The sequence below is a fragment of the Entelurus aequoreus genome, linkage group LG06 (genome assembly GCF_033978785.1).
Source record: "Entelurus aequoreus isolate RoL-2023_Sb linkage group LG06, RoL_Eaeq_v1.1, whole genome shotgun sequence".
Classification (NCBI taxonomy): domain Eukaryota; kingdom Metazoa; phylum Chordata; class Actinopteri; order Syngnathiformes; family Syngnathidae; genus Entelurus; species Entelurus aequoreus.
Window position 1 is genome coordinate 68477799 of NC_084736.1, and position 21338 is coordinate 68499136.

The 21338-nt window shown below is 40.2% G+C and overlaps 1 protein-coding gene across 1 annotated transcript in view; it reads left to right on the forward strand.

Annotated features, from left to right (window-relative positions):
• Nucleotides 1–20919, forward strand: part of limk2 (LIM domain kinase 2) — a 59561-nt gene extending 38642 nt beyond the window's left edge. The window contains exons 5-16 of the mRNA XM_062051312.1: nt 1202–1387; nt 3582–3687; nt 5389–5600; nt 7375–7561; nt 7636–7722; nt 7934–8065; nt 8333–8389; nt 13550–13615; nt 13690–13864; nt 13936–13991; nt 14081–14238; nt 19305–20919. Of these exons, the coding sequence (XP_061907296.1) occupies nt 1202–1387; nt 3582–3687; nt 5389–5600; nt 7375–7561; nt 7636–7722; nt 7934–8065; nt 8333–8389; nt 13550–13615; nt 13690–13864; nt 13936–13991; nt 14081–14238; nt 19305–19527 (1645 nt within the window). The 3' untranslated portion in view covers nt 19528–20919. The remainder of the gene's footprint in view (nt 1–1201; nt 1388–3581; nt 3688–5388; nt 5601–7374; nt 7562–7635; nt 7723–7933; nt 8066–8332; nt 8390–13549; nt 13616–13689; nt 13865–13935; nt 13992–14080; nt 14239–19304) is intronic.
• Nucleotides 20920–21338: the final 419 nt, after the last annotated feature.

Consider the following 21338-nt stretch of genomic DNA (forward strand, 5'->3'; position numbering starts at 1 on the left):
TAGCTGCAAATGTCTGTTTTTTGGTGCAATATCTACATAGGTGTATAGAGGCCCATTTCCAGAAACTATCACTCCAGTGTTCTAATGGTACAATTTGTTTGCTCATTGGCTCAGAAGGCTAATTGATGATTAGAAAACCCTTGTGCAATCATGTTCACACATCTGAAAACAGTTTAGCTCGTTACAGAAGCTACAAAATTGACCTTCCTTTGAGCAGATTGAGTTTCTGGAGCATCACATTTGTGGGCTCAATTAAACGCTCAAACTGGCCAGAAAAAGAGAACATTATCTGAAACTCGACAGTCTATTCTTGTTCTTAGAAATGAAGGCTATTCCACAAAATTGTTTGGGTGACCCCAAACTTTTGAACGGTAGTGTATGTATTTTATTATATATATATATATATATATACATATAAATAAAATAAATGCTTGAATTTCAGTGTTCATTAATTTACACATATACACACACATAACACTCCTCTCTACTCATTGTTGTATTTGAAAGTGCAATGCTTTTCAGACAGTAGCACAGCCTTTGAAGGAGCGTAGGTATGGGCAGTGTAATATTCTGGGTTGGAGTCAATAACCAGGCGAGGTGACGAAGTTACTTCTCTTTACTTCATACTTCAGAACCGACTCCCACACTTGCCGTCAGGATGCGCAATACAACGTAAACCGTTGGCCAACCAAAAAGTAACCACAGAACACTATATAGTGTTCTTTGGTTACTTTTTGGTTGGCCAAGCGGACGTGACGACAGGCTGTCCTCACTCAGGTCCACACGGACCTGGAGGGGGCGTGCCTTAAGTCCGGCTGGAAATCGGGAGAAATTCGGGAGAATGGTTGTCCCGGGAGATTTTCGGGAGAGGCACTGAAATTCGGGAGTCTCCCGGAAAATTCGGGAGGGTTGGCAAGTAAGATGGTAATACCATGACTTTTTTCTAATGTAGTCTATAGTTAATTAGAATTCAGCAGAAAGTTGTTGGCACATAAGCAAATATATTTTTATTATACAACAATATGGCATCCATCTTCTTTTCTTTGTGTGAATAGATTCAGATCAAAGGCTAATAATTGCCGTCATTAGACATTTTCCATTAGTCTTCCAATCCTTTAATGCCGCTCCCTTCAGAGCGTCAGCCAGAAACAAAGGCCTGTTGGCGCATGAAAGCAGTTGACCTTTCTGCTGTCGTACGCAGTGGGAAGTGCTACAAGCAGGTGATCCTCACGCCCATGTTGGAAAAGCGCTCACATGACTCCGTCCTGGACTCCCTGCCCCACACAGTGACACTCATCTCCATGCCCTCCGCGGCCAACGGCAAGAGGGGCTTCTCGGTGTCTGTGCTGAGGGACGCCAACGGCTCAGCGAGTGTCCAAGTCAAAGAGTGAGTGGCGCCTGACAGGAATAAGTCCGGCTGTGTGCAAATTGTGTGCTGCTTGCAAGAGAGGCTCATAGATTTATATTTACTGAATATTTCATATCGCCGTGCTTAGGGCTGCACGATTATGGCCAAAATAATAATCACCATTTTTTTTAATAACTATTGAAATCATGATTCAAAATGACGATTATTCACGTTAGGTAAAACATAGTGTTTCCCACAGGTCGGTCATTTACTTGTGAACTTGCAAATGTGACGTCATCATATAATATGTATTCAAATAGTCTAATAAGGTGTGTCAAACTCGTTTTCGTTCAGGGCTACATCGAAGTTATGGCGGCCATCAGAGGGCTGCAAATAACACCGAATAATATATGAATTTGCCTCTGCCTAGGATTATTGTATATATGTATACCGTGAAAAAAAATCTTTAGGCAACTCAGTCACCAGAATTTACTGTGAAATATACAGTGTTGGTTTTTTTTGCAACATATTACGGTAAATAGGCAAACAATACCACTGTTTTTACGGAAAACTACTGGCAGCTGGTTTTCACAACTAACGGAAAAACAACTGGGAGTTGGAAAAACAGTACCACTGTTTTTTTAATTCAGACTACTGAGCTGCCAGTTCTTTACTGTAAAAAAGGTGGTACATTTTTTTTTACATTTACTGTAATGCACCATAAAAAAACAACCGTAGATTTTACAGTGAAAAACTGGCAGATCAGTCAACAGAATTTTACCTTAAAAGACAGTGGTAGTTTTTTCAATTTACAGTAATACCCTTTAAAAACCACTGTAAATTCTACCGTATGATCTATTATCATTTCTATAGTGTACAATTGGATGGATGACTTGCTTTGAAATCATAAGTCAAGCAGATGTTTAAGTATTTATTTTTATCTTGACAAAAAAATGTTTGGAAAGTATGATATGATATTTGTTGCATTATTGGATACTATTATTGTTTAAAAAGGTATGCAATTTCATGCTGGACATATATTTTTTCTTTGAAAATCTAAAAAACGAAACATTTGGTAAGAAATTATAAGGTACTTATTTCCAGGGGTTCGCGGGCCACATAAAATGATGTGGCGAGCCAGATCTGGCCCGCAGGCCTTGAGTTTGACACATGTGGTCTAATAATAGGGCTAAATAGATGTTATCCATATATTTAAAGACACATTTTGTGTTTTGTTCATTATTAGTATTAACAGTTCATCTTTTTCTTATGACGTGATGCCTTTTGCTCTATTTATGTATTTCTGATGCATGTTTGACTGGCTTGTACATGGATATGCTGTTGCCATTTTTAAATATCAAGTAGCGTATAGTTCGAACTTAATCTGTCAGTAGACTCGCTATTGAAGCACTAAAAACTAAAATAAAGATGGCGTGGAGACGACGCTGTGCAAGTGGAGGCACGTAAATAAGACCGCCCATCAAACGGCGCATCCTAAAGAGATGGTCAGAAAGCAGCTTGAAAACTGTAAAACATAATCTATGCAAAATTTTAACCAAAGAACCACCATTAAATGTTATTTAGACCACAAGAAAATGTTTTAAATGTAGAAAAAAAATCGTAATATGACCCCTTTATATAACAAAATACAAAAATATTGCATCATTTAGTGTAACAATTGTACTCATGCAAAGAGTAATTTTTAATTACATTTGCACACACGCGCAGATGCAGGGGGTGCATAAAGTTTAATGGAAAGCACATCTTGCTGGTGTTGGCACTCGGCGGAAAAGTGTCTCCAGTTTCTATTTAGCGTGATGGTTACCCGTTAGTCCTGCTAGCGCGACTCCAGGGAGACAAGCAGTGCCGCGTGATGTGCAGGCGTCCATTTAATAATAATGGCGCTGTCTTTAACGCACACCGAGAACTCCACGCAAGTGAGACGAGGCGACCGGCTGCAGCATCCCGGGAAAAGTTTAATAATGCCGGCCTGATCATGGAGCTCTGCGCGCATACACAATGGCCTGTGGCATGGGCGGCAGTACAGCGATGAAAGAACTTGAGTTAATATGCAGCGTAGCCTGCTTTTTAAATGTCAATATCGCCGTCGGTCACCTTCATTTAATTGCGGCAGCCAAAATCGAGATTAAAATTGAATTAATTGCACAACACATGCCTTGGCCTTAAATTAACATTAGCATGTTGTAATGTTGTGGTGCTGTGTTACCACCAGGGTCAGAGGGATGCTCATTAGTCCAGAGGTGCGCAATGCCATCCACGTTGGAGACAGGATCCTGGAGATTAATGGCCTTCCTGTGGGGACGCTGCTGGAGGAAGAGGTGACGTTTCACATCTTGCAATCCATAACCTCCCGGATAAATGAAGTAATATCCAATTTTAGTGCTGTCATTAATGCCACGTCAACTCCCCCCAAGTTGTTTTTGTGCATCAGCTGCAGCTGCATGTGGGAATTGTGTCATTCTTTACATGCTTACTTGATTAATGCATTCTTCAGCAGGGAGAGGATGCTATGAGCAATGCTTATACCACTTTGAGGCTTACTCTCACACTATTGTTTTCTTTATGCGCTAACTTGTAAAAACTTTCCTCTGAAAACTACAAACAAGTCTGTTTTAAACACTCAGCAGACAGTATAAACACACCAGGTGCAAACCAGTGAGATTCAATACAGAACATGATGTATTACAGTTTTGGGTGACACTTACACAAAGTATTACTTTAACTGTTATGTTTATTATTGTGGTTACATGCTATCATACAGTGCTTTTATGACACTTTGGTCACAATGTTTAGCTATTTAAGGGGAGCAAAATATTGGAACCAACTTTCAGTATCATTCTGCGTAGTTCTACCACAACAGTAAGTGATTATTTAAGTACTATTTTGACCTGAGGAACACTTATGTCCCTTTATTTGATGCTAACATTTTTTAATAGAAAAAATGTCTGTAAAAAGCAGGCTCGCCTTCTATTTGGGGTGTGTACACAGCATGAAAGAGCTGTAAAAATATAAGCTAAGAAGACTAGATTTTAGCAAAAAAATACTAAAAACTAGTTAAATTAATGAGCTGCATTGACAGATATTTTTACTTAATAAGGCATCCTAAATTAAGATTTGTATATCTAGAAAATTAGCTGGAACTTTAGGCTTGTAATAACTATTTTATTCTGAAAGCCAGCATTACCTACTGGCCCCACTATGGACTGGACTCTCACACTATTAACTAGATCCACTTGACGTCCATTGCACCGGTCACTGTCCTCTCCAAGGTTTCTCATTGTATCTCATTGGGTTGAGTTTTTTCTTGCCCTGATGTGGGATCTGAGCCGAGGATGTTGTTGTGACTTGTGCAGCCCTTTGAGACACTCTTGATTTAGGGCTATATAAATAAACTTTGATTGATTGATTGATATTCAATTTGCAAATCTTAAATCCTCAAGATGTTGCAGAATCTTTAAACACGATGTTCTATGTGGGGGAAACCAACATTCAATCCATTTTAATATTTTTAAACTTAAATAAAACAAAATATATATATTCATGCTAAAATTTGTTAATGACTAAATTGCTCTTAAAACCAGGGAAATGTCTTGAAATAAAATGTAAAATCTCGGTCAGTGGCAAATAACTTGCAGTGTAGATTTATACATGTAAAAAAGCAGGTGGTGCCAAACAATTTGAGACAGATCTTTTTTCCTTATCACTCTCACACACCAATGACGTGGAGAAATTGCGGCCGAGACCTGTTTTTTTTTTTTTTCTTAAGTCTCAGAGGTGGGGCAAGTTCACAAACAACACGAGGAGGTATGAGGTTAATTTGAAGAGACGGGTTATGCATGAGTCATCAAACAGCTTTTGAGCAGCAAACGAATGTTAGATCTACTATTATTACGGGTCTTGAAAGAGCGAGGTCGTTTTATATATGGGTCCATGCAGTAACAGTCCAGTGCATGTTTTGTCAGTGGGTCTAAATAGAAATAATAAAGTCAAATGTTACAGAGCCGTTTTGATTCATGTAGGTGGACGACCTGATCCATCGCACCAGTCAGACACTACAGCTGCTTTTAGAATATGACCCAGTCAGGCAGCGTTTGGACCGTCTCAGGCTGGGAGCGCCCAGGAACCCCCTGGGAGCGCCAGCAACCTCCCGGATGCGCTTGTCCTCGCCGTCGAACGCAGTCCTGGAGAGGTCTGAGGTGGATGACGGCACGCTGAAGAGGAGGTCTTTGAGGTTTGTATTCGCCAAAACACTGCAGCTTGTTATGTCTTTCAGCCCTGAATGCCTGAATTTGTGGCCGCTTTTTCAAAAAGTTGCAGTAAACGATGCAATGTTTTTAAGGCTTATTTTTCAGCTTGTGATTTAGTTAATTTGTTGTAAGTGTTCTTTGTAATTCGCAAAAGCACAGGATTTCAACGGATTCAGCAACATCTGCTTTATTTACTCACAAATGTGTGTATAGTTTGGAAAAAAATATTGATGTTTTTATTATTGCCACACTGAGCGCCAAAACATAACTTACAAGTTAACACTAGATGGCAGCAAAAGCACCGACTCATTACAATTGGCTATTATGAAACAAACACCACCAAAGGCCCCCTTATAATAGGTAAGGTTGTATTTGTGCCTCATTCCTGTGGGAATCCTGCATGTGACTGAAGCATTAAGGAGTGGTACTATCTAGCACTAGCTGCAATGTGCTCAAACAACCACCAGGTAGCACCTCTCTCTCTTTCGGTCTTATCAGGTCGTTAGTGCATTCTTTACTCACAGGTGAGGAATGAGGCAAAGAGTAACCCAGACCCACTGTATGGTCCGCTGTCTACTTTGTCTGTATGTTTTATGTAAGGTTAAATGTGCTGGATGTCACCGACTCACGATTGCACTTTTTTAAAGCAGAAAATATAACCATCAGCACAAAACTGTAGCCCTTGGCTAAATTGGGAAGTGAGCATTCATTTTCACACTTCTTTACGTAAAACAATTTTTTATACTTTAAACAATTTTTTTTTTATCAAACCTGATTTTTATTTTATGCATGTTTGGTAGCAAAATGCATGGATGGGAAATATATTGTTCAATAATACATTTTAATGTGTGAAATAACAAATTTAACAATAAAACATAATTATGTAAAGGTTCTTGATCCGACCAGGGGTCAGACTTCGTAAAACTGCTTTACAAAACCAGCAGTAACCCTGGCCTTTTGTTTTCTTTGGAACAAACGTCTCGCTCTCGTTAGCGTTAGCTTTAGCCATGTTTTAGCCATGCTTTTCAATCTCCGCCAAGGAAATAAGGGGCACGGCAGAAACCACGGAGGGTCCTGGAGGCAGAAATATGCCAGAGCAAGAGTAGAAAAATCAGATCGGAATCAGAATCTGAAATACTTTATTAATCTCTGAGGGGAAATTAAAATTTTCCGCACAATCCCATTCAAGATCAGACCAACATTACAGGGAGACAGAACAGGATCGCTGACGGGTCTGCCAACTTCCGGCGCCCCTTACAAAAAAGGTGAGATACAAGTAAACAATGGGGGGACTTGGGGGGTGAGAAAAAAAAATCGGTCCTAACCTTGGGCTCCTGGAGAGGGGGTCCAGACTGAGGCCAAGGGAAAAAACAACTCATAGCCATTACACACATAAGCATAAAGGGAAACATCAAAGAACACAAAGTACATTAAAGACATTAAAAGAGCAGAGCTGATGCAACCAGCCACTTCTACGTACAGCTATGAATAAAAAGTAAAAGAAACATACACTGTGGTTACCTCTGCGTTGTTCCACGCCATTTTCTGCTGGGGTGGAGGGAGCATGGCCAGAGACAGGATCAGACCCAACAAAGCAACCAAGACACTGGCCGCCCACTAACTCGGCCAGTGTCAGTGTAAAAAACTTTATTTTCTATTTTTTAAATCGTCTGAAACAAAAACTTGAATTTATAGATAAAATCGATGTTGCCCAGGCCTAGTCTGTTATATGTTTAACGTCTATATTGTTGGTCTTAGGCGCAGCAACAGCATATGCAAGTCCCCTGGGCCCAATTCCCCCAAAGAGCACCTTTTTTTGACCCGAGACATTGGGCGCTCGGAATCTTTGAGGTCCTCCAGTAGCTGCTCTCATCGCATCTTCCGGCCGTGTGACCTCATCCACGGCGAGGTTCTGGGGAAGGGCTTCTTCGGACAAGCCATCAAGGTTTCGTTCTCTCCGTCTTAATGAGCCACAGCCTGCGGGGCCATGGTGATGTAATTGTTGCGTTTGGCTCACAGGTGACTCATAAAGCCACGGGAGAGGTGATGGTGATGAAGGAGCTGATTCGCTGCGACGAGGAGACCCAGAAAACTTTCCTCAAGGAGGTAATCAGTTGCAGGAGTTCTGCACTTCCTCACAGACAAAACAGTCGGACTTGTAACGTATTCTATGTACAGCGGAAAGCACAGCACATGTGCCAACAATCATCTCTTTGTTGCTTGCTGTGTGGAGATGGTTTTCTACCCAGTTTTGCCGGACATCATTGATTATTGCATTTAAGGTCTGTTTTCTCGCTGATCTCATTCCACCATTTAGGTCAAAGTGATGCGGTGCCTTGACCACCCTCACGTGCTCAAGTTCATCGGTGTTCTCTACAAGGATAAGAGGCTGAATTTGATCACAGAGTTCATCGAAGGAGGAACCCTTAAGGACTTCATCAGAGACACAGTGAGTTCCAACTTCTTTTTTGCACAAACACATGAGGAGAGTTGCTGCGGAGGACAAGCAGTTGTGTGGGGGGGGGGGCGACCTGAAGTAAACTCATCACTGTTTGAAAGTTGAATGGAGGCCTGGTGGAGCGGCCAAGACTATAGAAAGTGTTGCCAGGTCGACTCTCCTCCATGTTTAAGAGTTGACTCGAATAGTATGAATGTAATTATTTGCTGGTGTTCAAAGCTCAACGTTGACATCTCGTCTCCTGTTTAATCTCCACAGGATCCATTTCCATGGGACCAAAGGGTGAGCTTTGCAAAGAGCATCGCGTCTGGCATGGTGAGTAGACTGTTTGCACAGACTGATGAGATTAGTGAAATATTTGCAAGCACGCACTGTAATGTAAATATTCAGTCACGTAAAGCACAGGTGTCAAAAACATCGAGCATTGGGCTTGCATGGCGGATTTTAACAATATCCTTCTTAAAATGCATATTTATTTCACTTTGTGTAATGCAACTGTGGTATGAATAAGATGCATTGCACGAACCATTCTTGCAAGGGGTGTCCAATTAACCCCCCGCCCCACACACACACACACACACACACACACACACACACACACACACACACACACATTGTTGTAAGTGGAGCCCTGAAGAAAACAAAAAAAGAAATGCAGCCAGGGTGCATTTTGAAGAAGCAGCGACTTTATTTAAATGCACCTCACTAGAGGCACGTTTCGATTTTTTGATTGTGCTTGCTGCGATTCAACTCTTCAAATATAACTAAAAGTATTAGAAACTTGACACTTTTTACTAAACACTTTATGTTCAAATGATTTTTTAGTGTGTTGATAAAAAATGTTTGTTCCTGAAATAATCATTGAACTTGTTTTTGGTGTTGGTACACATTATTTTACACTTCCTCATATTAAAACTGCACTTTAATGTATTTTCATTAAATACAGTGGAACCTCTATTTCCAAACTTAATTGGTTAACATGGTTCATAATACGAAGGTCCTGAGTAGTCCTGAGTTCAATCCCGGGCTCTGGATCTTTCTGTGTGGAGTTTGCATGTTCTTCCCGTGACTGTGTGGGTTCTCCCCGGGTTCTCCGGCTTCCTCCCATTTCCAAAGACATGCACCTGGGGATAGGTTGATTGGCAACACTAAATTGGCCCTAGTGCAGTGGTTTTTAACCTTGTTGGAGGTACCGAACCCCACCAGTTTCATATGCGCATTCACCGAACCCTTCTTCAGTGAAAAAATAAAAATAAAACATTCTTAATTTAATCGTAATTTATAAATATTAATCATGAAATTATGTTATTATATTAAAGAAATACTAATAAAGATATCTTTTACAAACAGAAAGTTACAGGAATGTACACATGATCCCATGTTTACATCTCATTGTGCAACATGTGAATGTTTTAGTGGGAACTAAATGCGATATCTGAAAGGGGTACACATTCTTTCCAAAGCAGGAACCCCACCCAGACATACAATACTAGTACACAGCTCATGAAAAACAATATTTTTTGTTATTGTCATTGTAAGTGGGCCAAAACACTTATATTAGAAAATAATCTCATGGAAATGGCTGCTGTCATTTGGTTATAATAATAAAACATTGAACTTGTTATTTAGTCAGGTTTGGGACAGGTGTGCTGCTGGTGTGGCCACAGTGCATGTGCACGTCTGACGTCGCTCACATGTGCTCCACTGAATGCTCAAAGAGTTTTTGCGTTTGCTCACGCATATGGAAAATTAGAGGGAACATTGTTTGGGGGTATCCATAATACGCCGATAGGGAAATGTTTTTATCTACACGATGAGTCGGGTGTGTCTTGACCTCCGCGGCGGAGGCTCCGGCGAACCCCTGAGGCCGACTCACCGAACCCCTAAGGTTCGATCGAACCCAGGTTAAGAACCACTGCCGTAGTGTGTGAATGTTGTCTGTCTATCTGTGTTGGCCCTGCGGTGAGGTGGCGACTTGTCCAGGGTGTACCCCGCCTTCCACCCGAATGCAGCTGAAATAGGCTCCAGCACCCCCCGCGACCCCAAAAGGGACAAGCGGTAGAAAATGGATGGATGGATGGGTTCGTAAACCGAAAAGTTCATATAGTAAAGCGGAGTTCCCCATAAAAAAAACTATGTAAACATGAATAATTGGTTCTAGCCTCAACAAAAGTCTCTATTTTAGTAGACACTATAATGTGTGTGTGTGTATGTATATATATATATATATATATACAGTATGTATGTATGTATGTGTGTTTGTATGTACTGTTAAAATACTGTAAACATACTGTAAATATATACGAAACCAACATAACAGGGGGGAAATGGCTCAACAGTGTTTTTTTATCCAAACAATACAACAACATTAAGTTTCAACACACACACAAGCCTCATGGGTGCGCTCCAAAGCGTTAGCAACCATGTTGCTACAATAAAAAAACAAAAAAGGAGAATCATTTTACTTTGTGTCTGCAAATATTTGTAGCTTCATGTAGTCACGTTAGGACAAACTAGCAGTGTGAGGTGATCCTTCATCGTCTTGTGTCCCGGTAGTACCTACCTACCTTAGCTGTGATAATGAAGGTCCGCTGTGGCATCTTTTTTGGTCTCGTCACAATTAAAGACTTGCTGCAGAACAAAGCCCCTTAGCTGGTAAAATCCCTGAACTGAAGGGGCCGCAAGGCAGGGCTAACTCGCTAAAACGCTAGCTCAATGCTGTTGTCTAGCAACCTGTAACTATACAGCAAGACTGTGAAAGTCTGGACACATTTAAAGCGTTTTTGATCACACAAAGTGATCTCTTAGACTGGCTGACACAGCTCTGACCTGTCTAGGTACCACAATTGTAGAAACAAACTCGTCAGAAGTGCCACTCACTTTCTTTCAGCGGCATGCTGAAAGAATTAAGCGTTTGTATGGCGAGACATGGTTCGCACACAGAGGAATACGAGGAAACGTTCGTAAACCGAAACAGTCGCAATTAGAGGCGTTCATAAATCGAAATTTCATAGTATAAGCTTTTTGAGTAAAAAAAAAAAAAAGGCTGCATTTTGCATTCTGCTTGCTGTTTACCAAACCACTGGTGATACACTTGTGTAGCACTGATGTAATCAAGGAATAAAAGGCAATTTACCATTTTAAAAGTATTGTTTAATAACTGTTAACTTGGGGGGGAAAGTGCACCACTGGTAATTACTGCAGAAAGCAATGTTTGCTGACAAGCAAAATAAAGAACTTTGATAGGAAAAAAAGTTTTTTCACGCAAAAAACATATCGAAACAGAACCAAAAAAGGCAGCTGAAAAATAGTCAACAGTGATAATTGTAACATAATGTTATTTATATAACTAAAGTGTTGCTGTCGTTGATTTAGTTATACTTCTGGTGTTCCTCAAAGTTCCATCTTAGGTCCTCTCTTTTTCATCAATTGAGTTCTGTTTTTAAAAAAAACAACGACGCGACGCTCACATTTTTGCAGCAGTTTCTAAAAAAAACACAAGGGTGCTGTCATGGAGATGCTCTTTGATTAGCTTTTATTGCATAAGGTCTTTAAAAACAGCAGAGCACTTTTGTTACGCTGACAAAATCAAATGTCTACTGTAAAGGACTCAGGTCCTCTGGAATATACAAAATAAGACTAATAGTGAAGGGAGGAGTCCGGCCCCCAGGTCCTTAGCTTTCTGGAGATGTGGCCCCCAAAACAATGAAGTTGAATATCCCTGATGTACAAATAATCACCAGCTTCCATGCATATTTTGTCCAAGCCAAAAAAGATGGCACAAACATAACGCCTCTGTTCATCAATGTAGTGATATATTATGTACAATGATGTGTATATTATATTTAAAAACAGCGCAGGAAACAACATAAATGTTTTCTTTTACAAACCCCGTTTCCATATGAGTTGGGAAATTGTGTTAGATGTAAATATAAACGGAATATAGTGATTTGCAAATCCTTTTCAACCCATATTCAATTGAATGCACTACAAAGACAAGATATTTGATGTTCAAACTCATAAACATTTTATAAGCTTCTCAGGTGGAATTCTTTCCCATTCTTGCTTGATGTACAGCTTAAGTTGTTCAACAGTCCGGGGGTCTCCGTTGTGGTATTTTAGGCTTCATAATGCGCCACACATTTTCATTGGGAGACAGGTCTGGACTACAGGCAGGCCAGTCTAGTACCTGCACTCTTTTACTATGAAGCCACGTTGATGTAACACGTGGCTTGGCATTGTCTTGCTGAAATAAGCAGGGGCGTCCATGGTAACGTTGCTTGGATGGCAACATATGTTGCTCCAAAACCTGTATGTACCTTTCAGCATTAATGGCGCCTTCACAGATGTGTAAGTTACCCATGTCTTGGGCACTAATACACCCCCATACCATCACAGATGCTGGCTTTTCAACTTTGCGCCTATAACAATCCAGATGGTTCTTTTCCTCTTTGGTCCGGAGGACACGACGTCCACAGTTTGCAAAAACAATTTGAAATGTGGACTCGTCAGACCACAGAACACTTTTCCACTATTTATCAGTCCATCTTAGATGAGCTCAGGCCCAGCGAAGCCGACGAAGGAGAGTTTTAACTTGCACTTACAGATGTAGCGACCAACTGTAGTTACTGACAGTGGGTTTCTGAAGTGTTCCTGAGCCCATGTGGTGATATCCTTTACACACTGATGTCGCTTGTTGATGCAGTACAGCCTGAGGGATCGAAGGTCACGGGCTTAGCTGCTTATGTGCAGTGATTTCTCCAGATTCTCTGAACCCTTTGATGATATTACGGACCGTAGATGGTGAAATCCCTAAATTCCTTGCAATAGCTGGTTGAGAAGGGTTTTTCTTAAACTGTTCAACAATTTGCTCACGCATTTGTTGACATAGTGGTGACCCTCGCCCCATCCTTGTTTGTGAATGACTGAGCATTTCATGGAATCTACTTTTATACCCAATCATGGCACCCACCTGTTCCCAATTTGCCTGTTCACCTGTGGGATGTTCCAAATAAGTGTTTGATGAGCATTCCTCAACTTTATCAGTATTTATTGCCACCTTTCCCAACTTCTTTGTCACGTGTTGCTGGCATCAAATTCTAAAGTTAATGATTATTTGCACAAATAAAAAAATGTTTATCAGTTTGAACATCAAATATGTTGTCTTTGTAGCATATTCAACTGAATATGGGTTAAAAATGATTTGCCAATCATTGTATTCCGTTTATATTTACATCTAACACAATTTCCCAACTCATATGGAAACGGGGTTTGTAATTTCCCATGCATATTATGCGTGTTATATTAAGTTGGATGCACCTGACTAAAAAGTACAGTGCAGCTTTCAGTGTTTGTGCAGCTATTAGCATTAACATATTTGTCACCAGTGATCATACTCACTTTAGCATAGACTCATTAAAAAGAAGTACGTCAGTCAGCAAACGCGTGCATTAAAAAATGTCTTCTTTGTGTCAGACATACCTTCATTCCATGAGCATCATACACAGAGACCTCAACTCTCACAATTGCCTGGTTAAACTGGTAAGTGTCCTCAGTTCCGAGCACATATCCATATTAGTTGGAGTGACCCATCAGGTGTTACCTTTTCCCTTCAGGACAACACCGTGGTCGTTGCTGACTTTGGACTGTCCCGACTCATTGTCGAAGAGAAAGTGAAACCGGCCCCCGAGAAGAGCGCCAATAAGAAAAGGGTGTTCCGACGTATTGACCGCAAGAAAAGGTACACCGTGGTTGGAAACCCCTACTGGATGGCGCCGGAGATGCTTAACGGTGAGTGGTGGAACAAACTACTGACCAGGCGCGAGTGAGCTTACTTCATCCTGTGTTTGATCGTGTTTTAGGGAAACGCTATGACGAGAAGGTGGACATTTTCTCTTATGGAATTGTTCTTTGTGAGGTGACGTCACTTTTTCACTCTGTTCCGTTACAATCGTAAAGCTGCGGTACTTATTTGTTGACGAAGGACCTCGCTGTCTTGTGATCCAGATCATCGGAAAGGTCTACGCAGACCCCGAATGTCTTCCCAGGACTCTGGACTTTGGTTTGAATGTGGGCAAGTTTGTGGAGAAGTTCCTACCTGAAGATTGTCCTGCAGCGTTCTTTCCGCTGGCTGTGGCGTGCTGCGACCTCACACCTGACAACCGGTGAGCTCCTATTCTTCTTCTAAAGCCAAAACGGCGATCAAGTCCATCTTTGGGACTTTACCAACAGATCTCATAAGTATTAGGCCAGTTTTTAACCTTTTTGACCTCGGGGCCCAACTTTTCCTCTACAGAGAGGGCCCCAGGGATCCACTCAAATATTAGACTGAATCTTGATTTTAATCATATTCAATAATTATTTCTAACCTTCTTACAAAATGATATGAAATCATGTGTTAATCATAAATATTATCAAGGTTGAGGACAGGCTGATTACAAAAATAAATACTAATTAAAGCTGCAAGCATCGATGGACGGGACCGACTTTGAGGACTCATAAAATCCAAACCGGAGCAGTAATTAAAACTCTTTAATCAACTTTTAATCAGACGGGTTCAATATCTCTCCTGTGCTAATTTGAAGCTGACACGACAAACGCGCTCAGAGGGAGATAATGTTTGGAAAAAGGGTGACTGTTTTTACTCAACTTTTGTTTTGAAGGGGGAATTGCAAACTTCCTGTTGATTTTTGCTGGGGGTTGTCAGTGTATGAAATCTAGGTCTAAGTGAGACCTACATAGAGGTTTTTGTTTCATGTCTCTACGACATTCCTACTGGGAGTTAAAGGCAGTTTTGTCTGTGTTTTCTTCCTAGGGAGCGCTAGAGCGCAATTTTGAGTTTTGGGGTTTGGTTTTTTGAGTAGATCGCAATTTTCGCCAGTCCTGATGTGTGTGTCCAATTTGGTGAGTTTTGAAGCATGTTAAGGGGGTCAAATTACAGCTCAAAGAGGCGGCGGTATAATAATAAAACGCTAGAAATACAATAGGGTCCTCTGTCTCAAAGGGACTCGGTCCCTAATAAGAAAAAAATAGTACATACAGTTACACAGTGCAAATATAAGTACATTATAACTGGATTAATAGGACATAATAATAATGTTTCTTAAAAGTGCAAATGAAAATACAGCTTCACCACTTTAGTCATAATTTTTGCACTTAAAGGCCTACTGAAATGAATTTTTTTTATTTAAACGGGGATAGCAGATCTATTCTATGTGTCATACTTGATCATTTCGCGATATTGCCATATTTTTGCTGAAAGGATTTAGTATAGAACAACGACGATAAAGATTGCAACTTTTGGTATCTGATAAAAAAAAGGCTTGCACCTACCGGAAGTAGCGTGACGTAGTCAGTTGAACATATACGCAAAGTTCCCTATTGTTTACAATGATGGCCGCATGAAGTGAGAGAGATTCAGACCGAGAAAGCGACAATTTCCCCATTAATTTGAGCGAGGATGAAAGATTTGTGGATGAGTAAAGTGCAAGTGAAGGACTAGTGGGGAGTTGAAGCTATTCAGATAGGGAAGATGCTGTGAGAGCCGGGGGTGACCTGATATTCAGCTGGGAATGACTACAACAGTAAATAAACACAAGACATATATATACTCTATTAGCCACAACACAACCAGGCTTATATTTAATATGCCACAAATTAATCCTGCATAAAAACACCTGCGTGTTTGTTATGCTAGCCCCTAGCTCCTCTGCTAGCTCCTAGCTCCATAGAACACGCCAATACAATTCAAACACCTGATCAACACACACAATCACTCAGCCCAAAAGACCGTTTACCTAACCCAAGGTTCATAAAGCTTATATATTTTTTAAAAGTTACGTACGTGACGCGCACATACGGTCAAGTTATCGAATGTTTAGCAGCCAAGGCTGCATACTCACGGTACCTGATATTCAGCTGGGAATGACTACAACAGTAAATAAACACAAGACATATATATACTCTATTAGCCACAACACAACCAGGCTTATATTTAATATGCCACAAATTAATCCTGCATAATAACACCTGCGTGTTTGTTATGCTAGCTCCTAGCTCCTCTGCTAGCTCCTAGCTCCATAGAACACGCCAATACAATTCAAACACCCGATCAACACACACAATCACTCAGCCCAAAAGACCGTTCACCTAACCCAAGGTTCATAAAGCTTATATATTTTTAAAAAGTTACGTACGTGACGCGCACGTACGGTACGGTACGTGTTATGCTAGCTCCTAGCTCCTCTGCTAGCTCCTAGCTCCATAGAACACGCCAATACAATTCAAACACATGATCAACACACACAATCACTCAGCCCAAAAGACCGTTCACCTAACCCAAGGTTCATAAAGCTTATATATTTAAAAAAAGTTACGTACATACGCAAAAAAAAGCCAAAGCTGCATACTCACAGTAGCACGTCTGCGTCTTTGTCATCCAAATCAAAGTAATCCTGGTAAGAGTCTGTGTTGTCCCAGTTCTCTACAGGCGTCTGTGTATCCAAATCAAAAGTCCTCCTGGTTAGAGTCTCTGTTATCCGAGTTCTTCCATCTTGACTGCATCTTTCGGGAATGTAAACAAAGAAGCGCCGGCTGTGTACTGTTGTGGCTGACTACGTTCGAAAAATACGTCCATTTCGCACCGACAACTTTCTTCTTTGCTTGCTCGGCTTCCTTCTCCATAATGCAATGAACATGATTGAAACAGATTCACGAACACAGATGTCCAGAATACTGTGGAATTATGAAATGAAAACAGAGCTTTTTCGTATCGGCTTCAATGTGGAAGGCATACCCGTGTTCGTCGGGCTACGTCACACGCATACGTCATCCTCAGAGGCGTTTCGAACCGGAAGTTTAGCGGCAAATTTAAAATGTCACTTTATAAGTTAACCCGGCCGTATTGGCATGTGTTATAATGTTAAGATTTCATCATTGATATATAAACTATCAGACTGCGTGGTCGGTAGTAGTGGGTTTCAGTAGGCCTTTAAGAAACGTCTCTTCTCACTTCAGCTCCAGACTTCTATGTCTGTTTGAGAGTAACATTACTGCCACAAGTGGTGGAAAAGTGTATTACAACTGAATACTGTTGTGCCCCATACTTGCCACAGCTGAGAGAAATATATTTTTTGGCAGCCCTCTAGGGGGTGCTCACGGCCCATCTATGGTTAAGAAACAACATTAGCACATACGTGTCCTCCTGGACCATGACCAACAGAACTACCAACAGGCCCGCATTTTTGACCCTTTTTAAAATATATGTATTTTTTACAAATTATTATTATTATTATTTTATTTTTTTTAACGTATGTCCTGTCCAGCCGCTAAGAAAATGTATATCGTTGATGTAGATGCCCATATCTGCTGTACAGATTTTCTTTACAAAAGAGAAGTGTGGGATACTTCTCTTGTTGCTGATTTTGTATTTGACTTTATTAAATGTTGGGATATATTTAGTCTTTGGCGCAGCTGGAGCAGAGCAGGAGGGGATAGAAAGAAGAAAAGAAGACAGAGGGGGAAATTGTGGGTCCAAGAGGGGGACAAGAACGAGAGACAACAATAACAAAAAACATTAACATACCAAAAATGATAAAGAAGAAGCAGGTAATGAAGTAGATAGCAATAACACAGTATTGACCATGAACATTATTGCACTACTAACTATACTATTGATAATGATTAATAATAATAATTACCTCTATTATCAACATTACAATTGCTTCAAATGCAAATGAAAAAATACTTGAATTACAAAATAAGGCAGATAAAAAGGGTATAAAGAAAGAGGAGTTTACTTTATCAACCTTTTACATTGTTATGGTAAAATAACGTTGAGCATTTTGAGCCTTGAATGTGTTTTGCTGCAGGGTTATCTAAAGTGTGGCGAAGAGGCCATTTTGGTGCCAGTGGGTTGTTCTTTGTTATGACACGGCACATTGTAGAAATAACATCAAACCAAAAAATACGACCTCACAACAGTGACAACACCCTCGCGCGTACAAACCACACACCACTGACTTTCTCTGCGCTCGTGATGTACAAACCTACACTTAAAACAATTGCTTAGCCATAAAACCAATAAAAAAACTAAGATTAAAACACTATCAGTGAAGTGTAAACACAAAATATGCAAAATACTAGTTTTTTTTAAACAGTGTGTGTATTTTAGTTATTCAAAAAAACAATAACCTGGTCAAAAGATTTTATTGTGTGTTTAAGTATTTTTAGCGCAAACTCAACAGTACCACGATGATAATAACCGTGACAATTTTGGTCACGATAACTGTGATATGACATGTATAAAATAGCAATTAGTTCATTTAGCCATTTTAATTAGAGGTGTCCGATAATATAGTTTTTTTTATTATCGGTATCTTTTTTTGTTTGTTTTGTTTTGTTTTATTAAATCAACATAAAAAACACAAGATACACTTACAATTAGTGCACCAACCCAAAAAAAAACTCCCTCCCCCATTTACACTCATTCACACAAAAGGGTTGTTTCTTTCTGTTATTAATATTCTGGTTCCTACATTATATATCAATATATATCAATACAGTCTGCAAGGGATACAGTCCGTAAGCACACATGATTGTGCGGGCTGCTGGTCCATTAATAGTACTAACCTTTAACAGTTAATTTTACTCATTTTTATTAATTACTAGTTTCTATGTAACTGTTTTTATATTGTTTTACTTTCTTTTTTATTCAAGAAAATGTTTTTAATTTATTTATCTTATTTTATTTCATTAATTTTTTTAAAAAGGACCTTATCTTCACCATACCTGATTGTACAAATTAGGCATAATAATGTGTTAATTCCACGACTGTATATATCGGTATCGGTTGATATCGGTATCGGTAATTAAGAGTTGGACAATATCGGCATATCGGACATTGGCAAAAAAGCCATTACTAATTTGAATGCTTAAAAATACTTAAATTAGAGCCACATTACGTAAAATATGCTTTTTTATTGATAACACAAAGTTAAGTAATGGATGTTGTGGTTAGCATTTATTTATGTGTTGGTTTTAATGTACAAAATGTATCAAAGTGCCCTCGCATCCTTCATATTTTATTTTTGTGGCCCTCGCTGGACAAAGTTTGGACACCCCTGAACCAAAGTATCGATATATTGATTTGATATTACAGCATAAATATGTGGTATCGATATTTCAGTATCAGTGTTCCACTTCTAACCTCTTCTGTTTTCTCCCTGCCTAGTCCACCCTTCCAGAAGCTGGAGGACTGTTTCATAGCTCTGTCCCTCAACCAGGAGCTGGGCATCCCTCTGCCCATAGAACTGGACCAACTTCACCAGAGTCTGAGTCGCCTCCACTGGCCCAAAGACAGTTCTTGCCCACTGCAGAGCACAGACCAGAATGAGCCACAAACCCCGAACGCGTCCTCTCTGGACAGTCCCAGCATGTCCGACAGCGCCACTTAGGACTCAGAACCTTCTGGTCTGAAAGAAACCCTGTGAGCGTACCAGGAACCAGGAAACACCTGATTTGTGCGCATTTCAGTTTTTACTTTTAGATTGTACTCACGTTTACCGTGCAGAAAGGCAACAAGCAGCTCTCTGCGTTCTGTGTTCCCACAAGTCTTCACAGCATCTTTAACACTAGTTAGTTTGCAAGTCAGGTGGTTTTTCTGCGGCCGCCATGTTTGCTCCTTCAGAGTCAACACGAGCAGCTTCATTGCTCCAAAAGCAAGATTAGAATTTTAATTTCACTTCTCATCCAAGGTACAAATGTTTCTGCTGGACTTTTTGCACCTTCACTTCTTATTTGGCCAAGCTGACACCAACAGGTCAAAATTCCCATCTCAAATTTGCTGCTTTTTTTAAAGGACTTGTTACGACTCTAAGACCTGTACAGAAGAACTGGATATTATTTTTGTATTCATTCAAATGTTTATATTGTACATAAGGCTCGACAAGAGCTCTCTTTTAGAATCACATTTCATACTTTGTGGTGTTTTCATTTTTTAGTGAGGTACAGACTGTAACCACTAATATTTCATCATCAGTAGCTTTCAGAAATAAACACTCAAACTGCTTTTCTTCACTCGGTTTCTAGCTTGGTGGTTCTAGCTCAATGTGGTGGATTTATGTCTGTAACCTGAAAACAGTAAAATTATTGTAATGATAATCACAACCGTGCTTTTGGATGATTACAATTATTTTCTTTTTTCTAACTTGTGTAATAATGTACTTCATGTCTATGGATGTTTCTAATTCAAGTCTTCGTATTGTCAAAGCATTCAATCGTCTTTTTCAGTTCATGCTCATAAATTTTAGATCTGACCAACCTAAATCTAGTCTGATCTAGATCCGAGCAAACTAAATCTAGTACCGACTAGATCCCACCCACCTAAATCTAGTCTCAACTAGATCCGACCAACCTAAATCTAGTCGGGACGAGATCCGACCAACCTATATCTAGTCCGAATGCGATCAGACCACCCTAAATCTAGTCCGAACTTTCACTGACCAACCTAAATCTAGTCTGAACTAGGTCCCACCCACCTAAATCTAGTCGCAACTAGATCCGACCAACCTAAATCTAGTCGGGACGAGATCCGACCAACCTATATCCAGTCCGAATTAGATCAGACCAACCTAAATCTAGTCCGATCTTTCACTGACCAACCTCAATCTAGTCTGAACTAGATCTGACCAAACTAAATCTAGTCCCAACTATATCCAACCAAACTAAATCTAGTCCCGACTAGTTCTTACCCACCTAAATCTAGTCTAAACTAGATCCGACCAACCTAAATCTAGTCGGGACGAGATCAGACCAACCTATATCTAGTCCGAATGAGATCAGGCCAACCTAAATCTAGTCCGAACTTTCGCTAACCAACCTAAATCTAGTCTGAACTAGATCCGACCAAACTAAATTTAGTCTCGACTAGAACCAACCTACCTATATCTACTCTGAACTAGATCCGACCAAACTAAATCTAGTCCCGACTAGTTCCCACCCACCTAAATCTAGTGTCAACTAGATCCGACCAACCTAAATCTAGTCGGGACGAGATCTGACCAACCTATATCTAGTCCGAATGAGATCAGGCCAACCTAAATCTAGTCCGAACTTTCGCTAACCAACCTAAATCTAGTCTGAACTAGATCCGACCAAACTAAATTTAGTCTCGACTAGAACCAACCTACCTATATCTACTCTGAACTAGATCCGACCAAACTAAATCTAGTCCCGACTAGTTCCCACCCACCTAAATCTAGTGTCA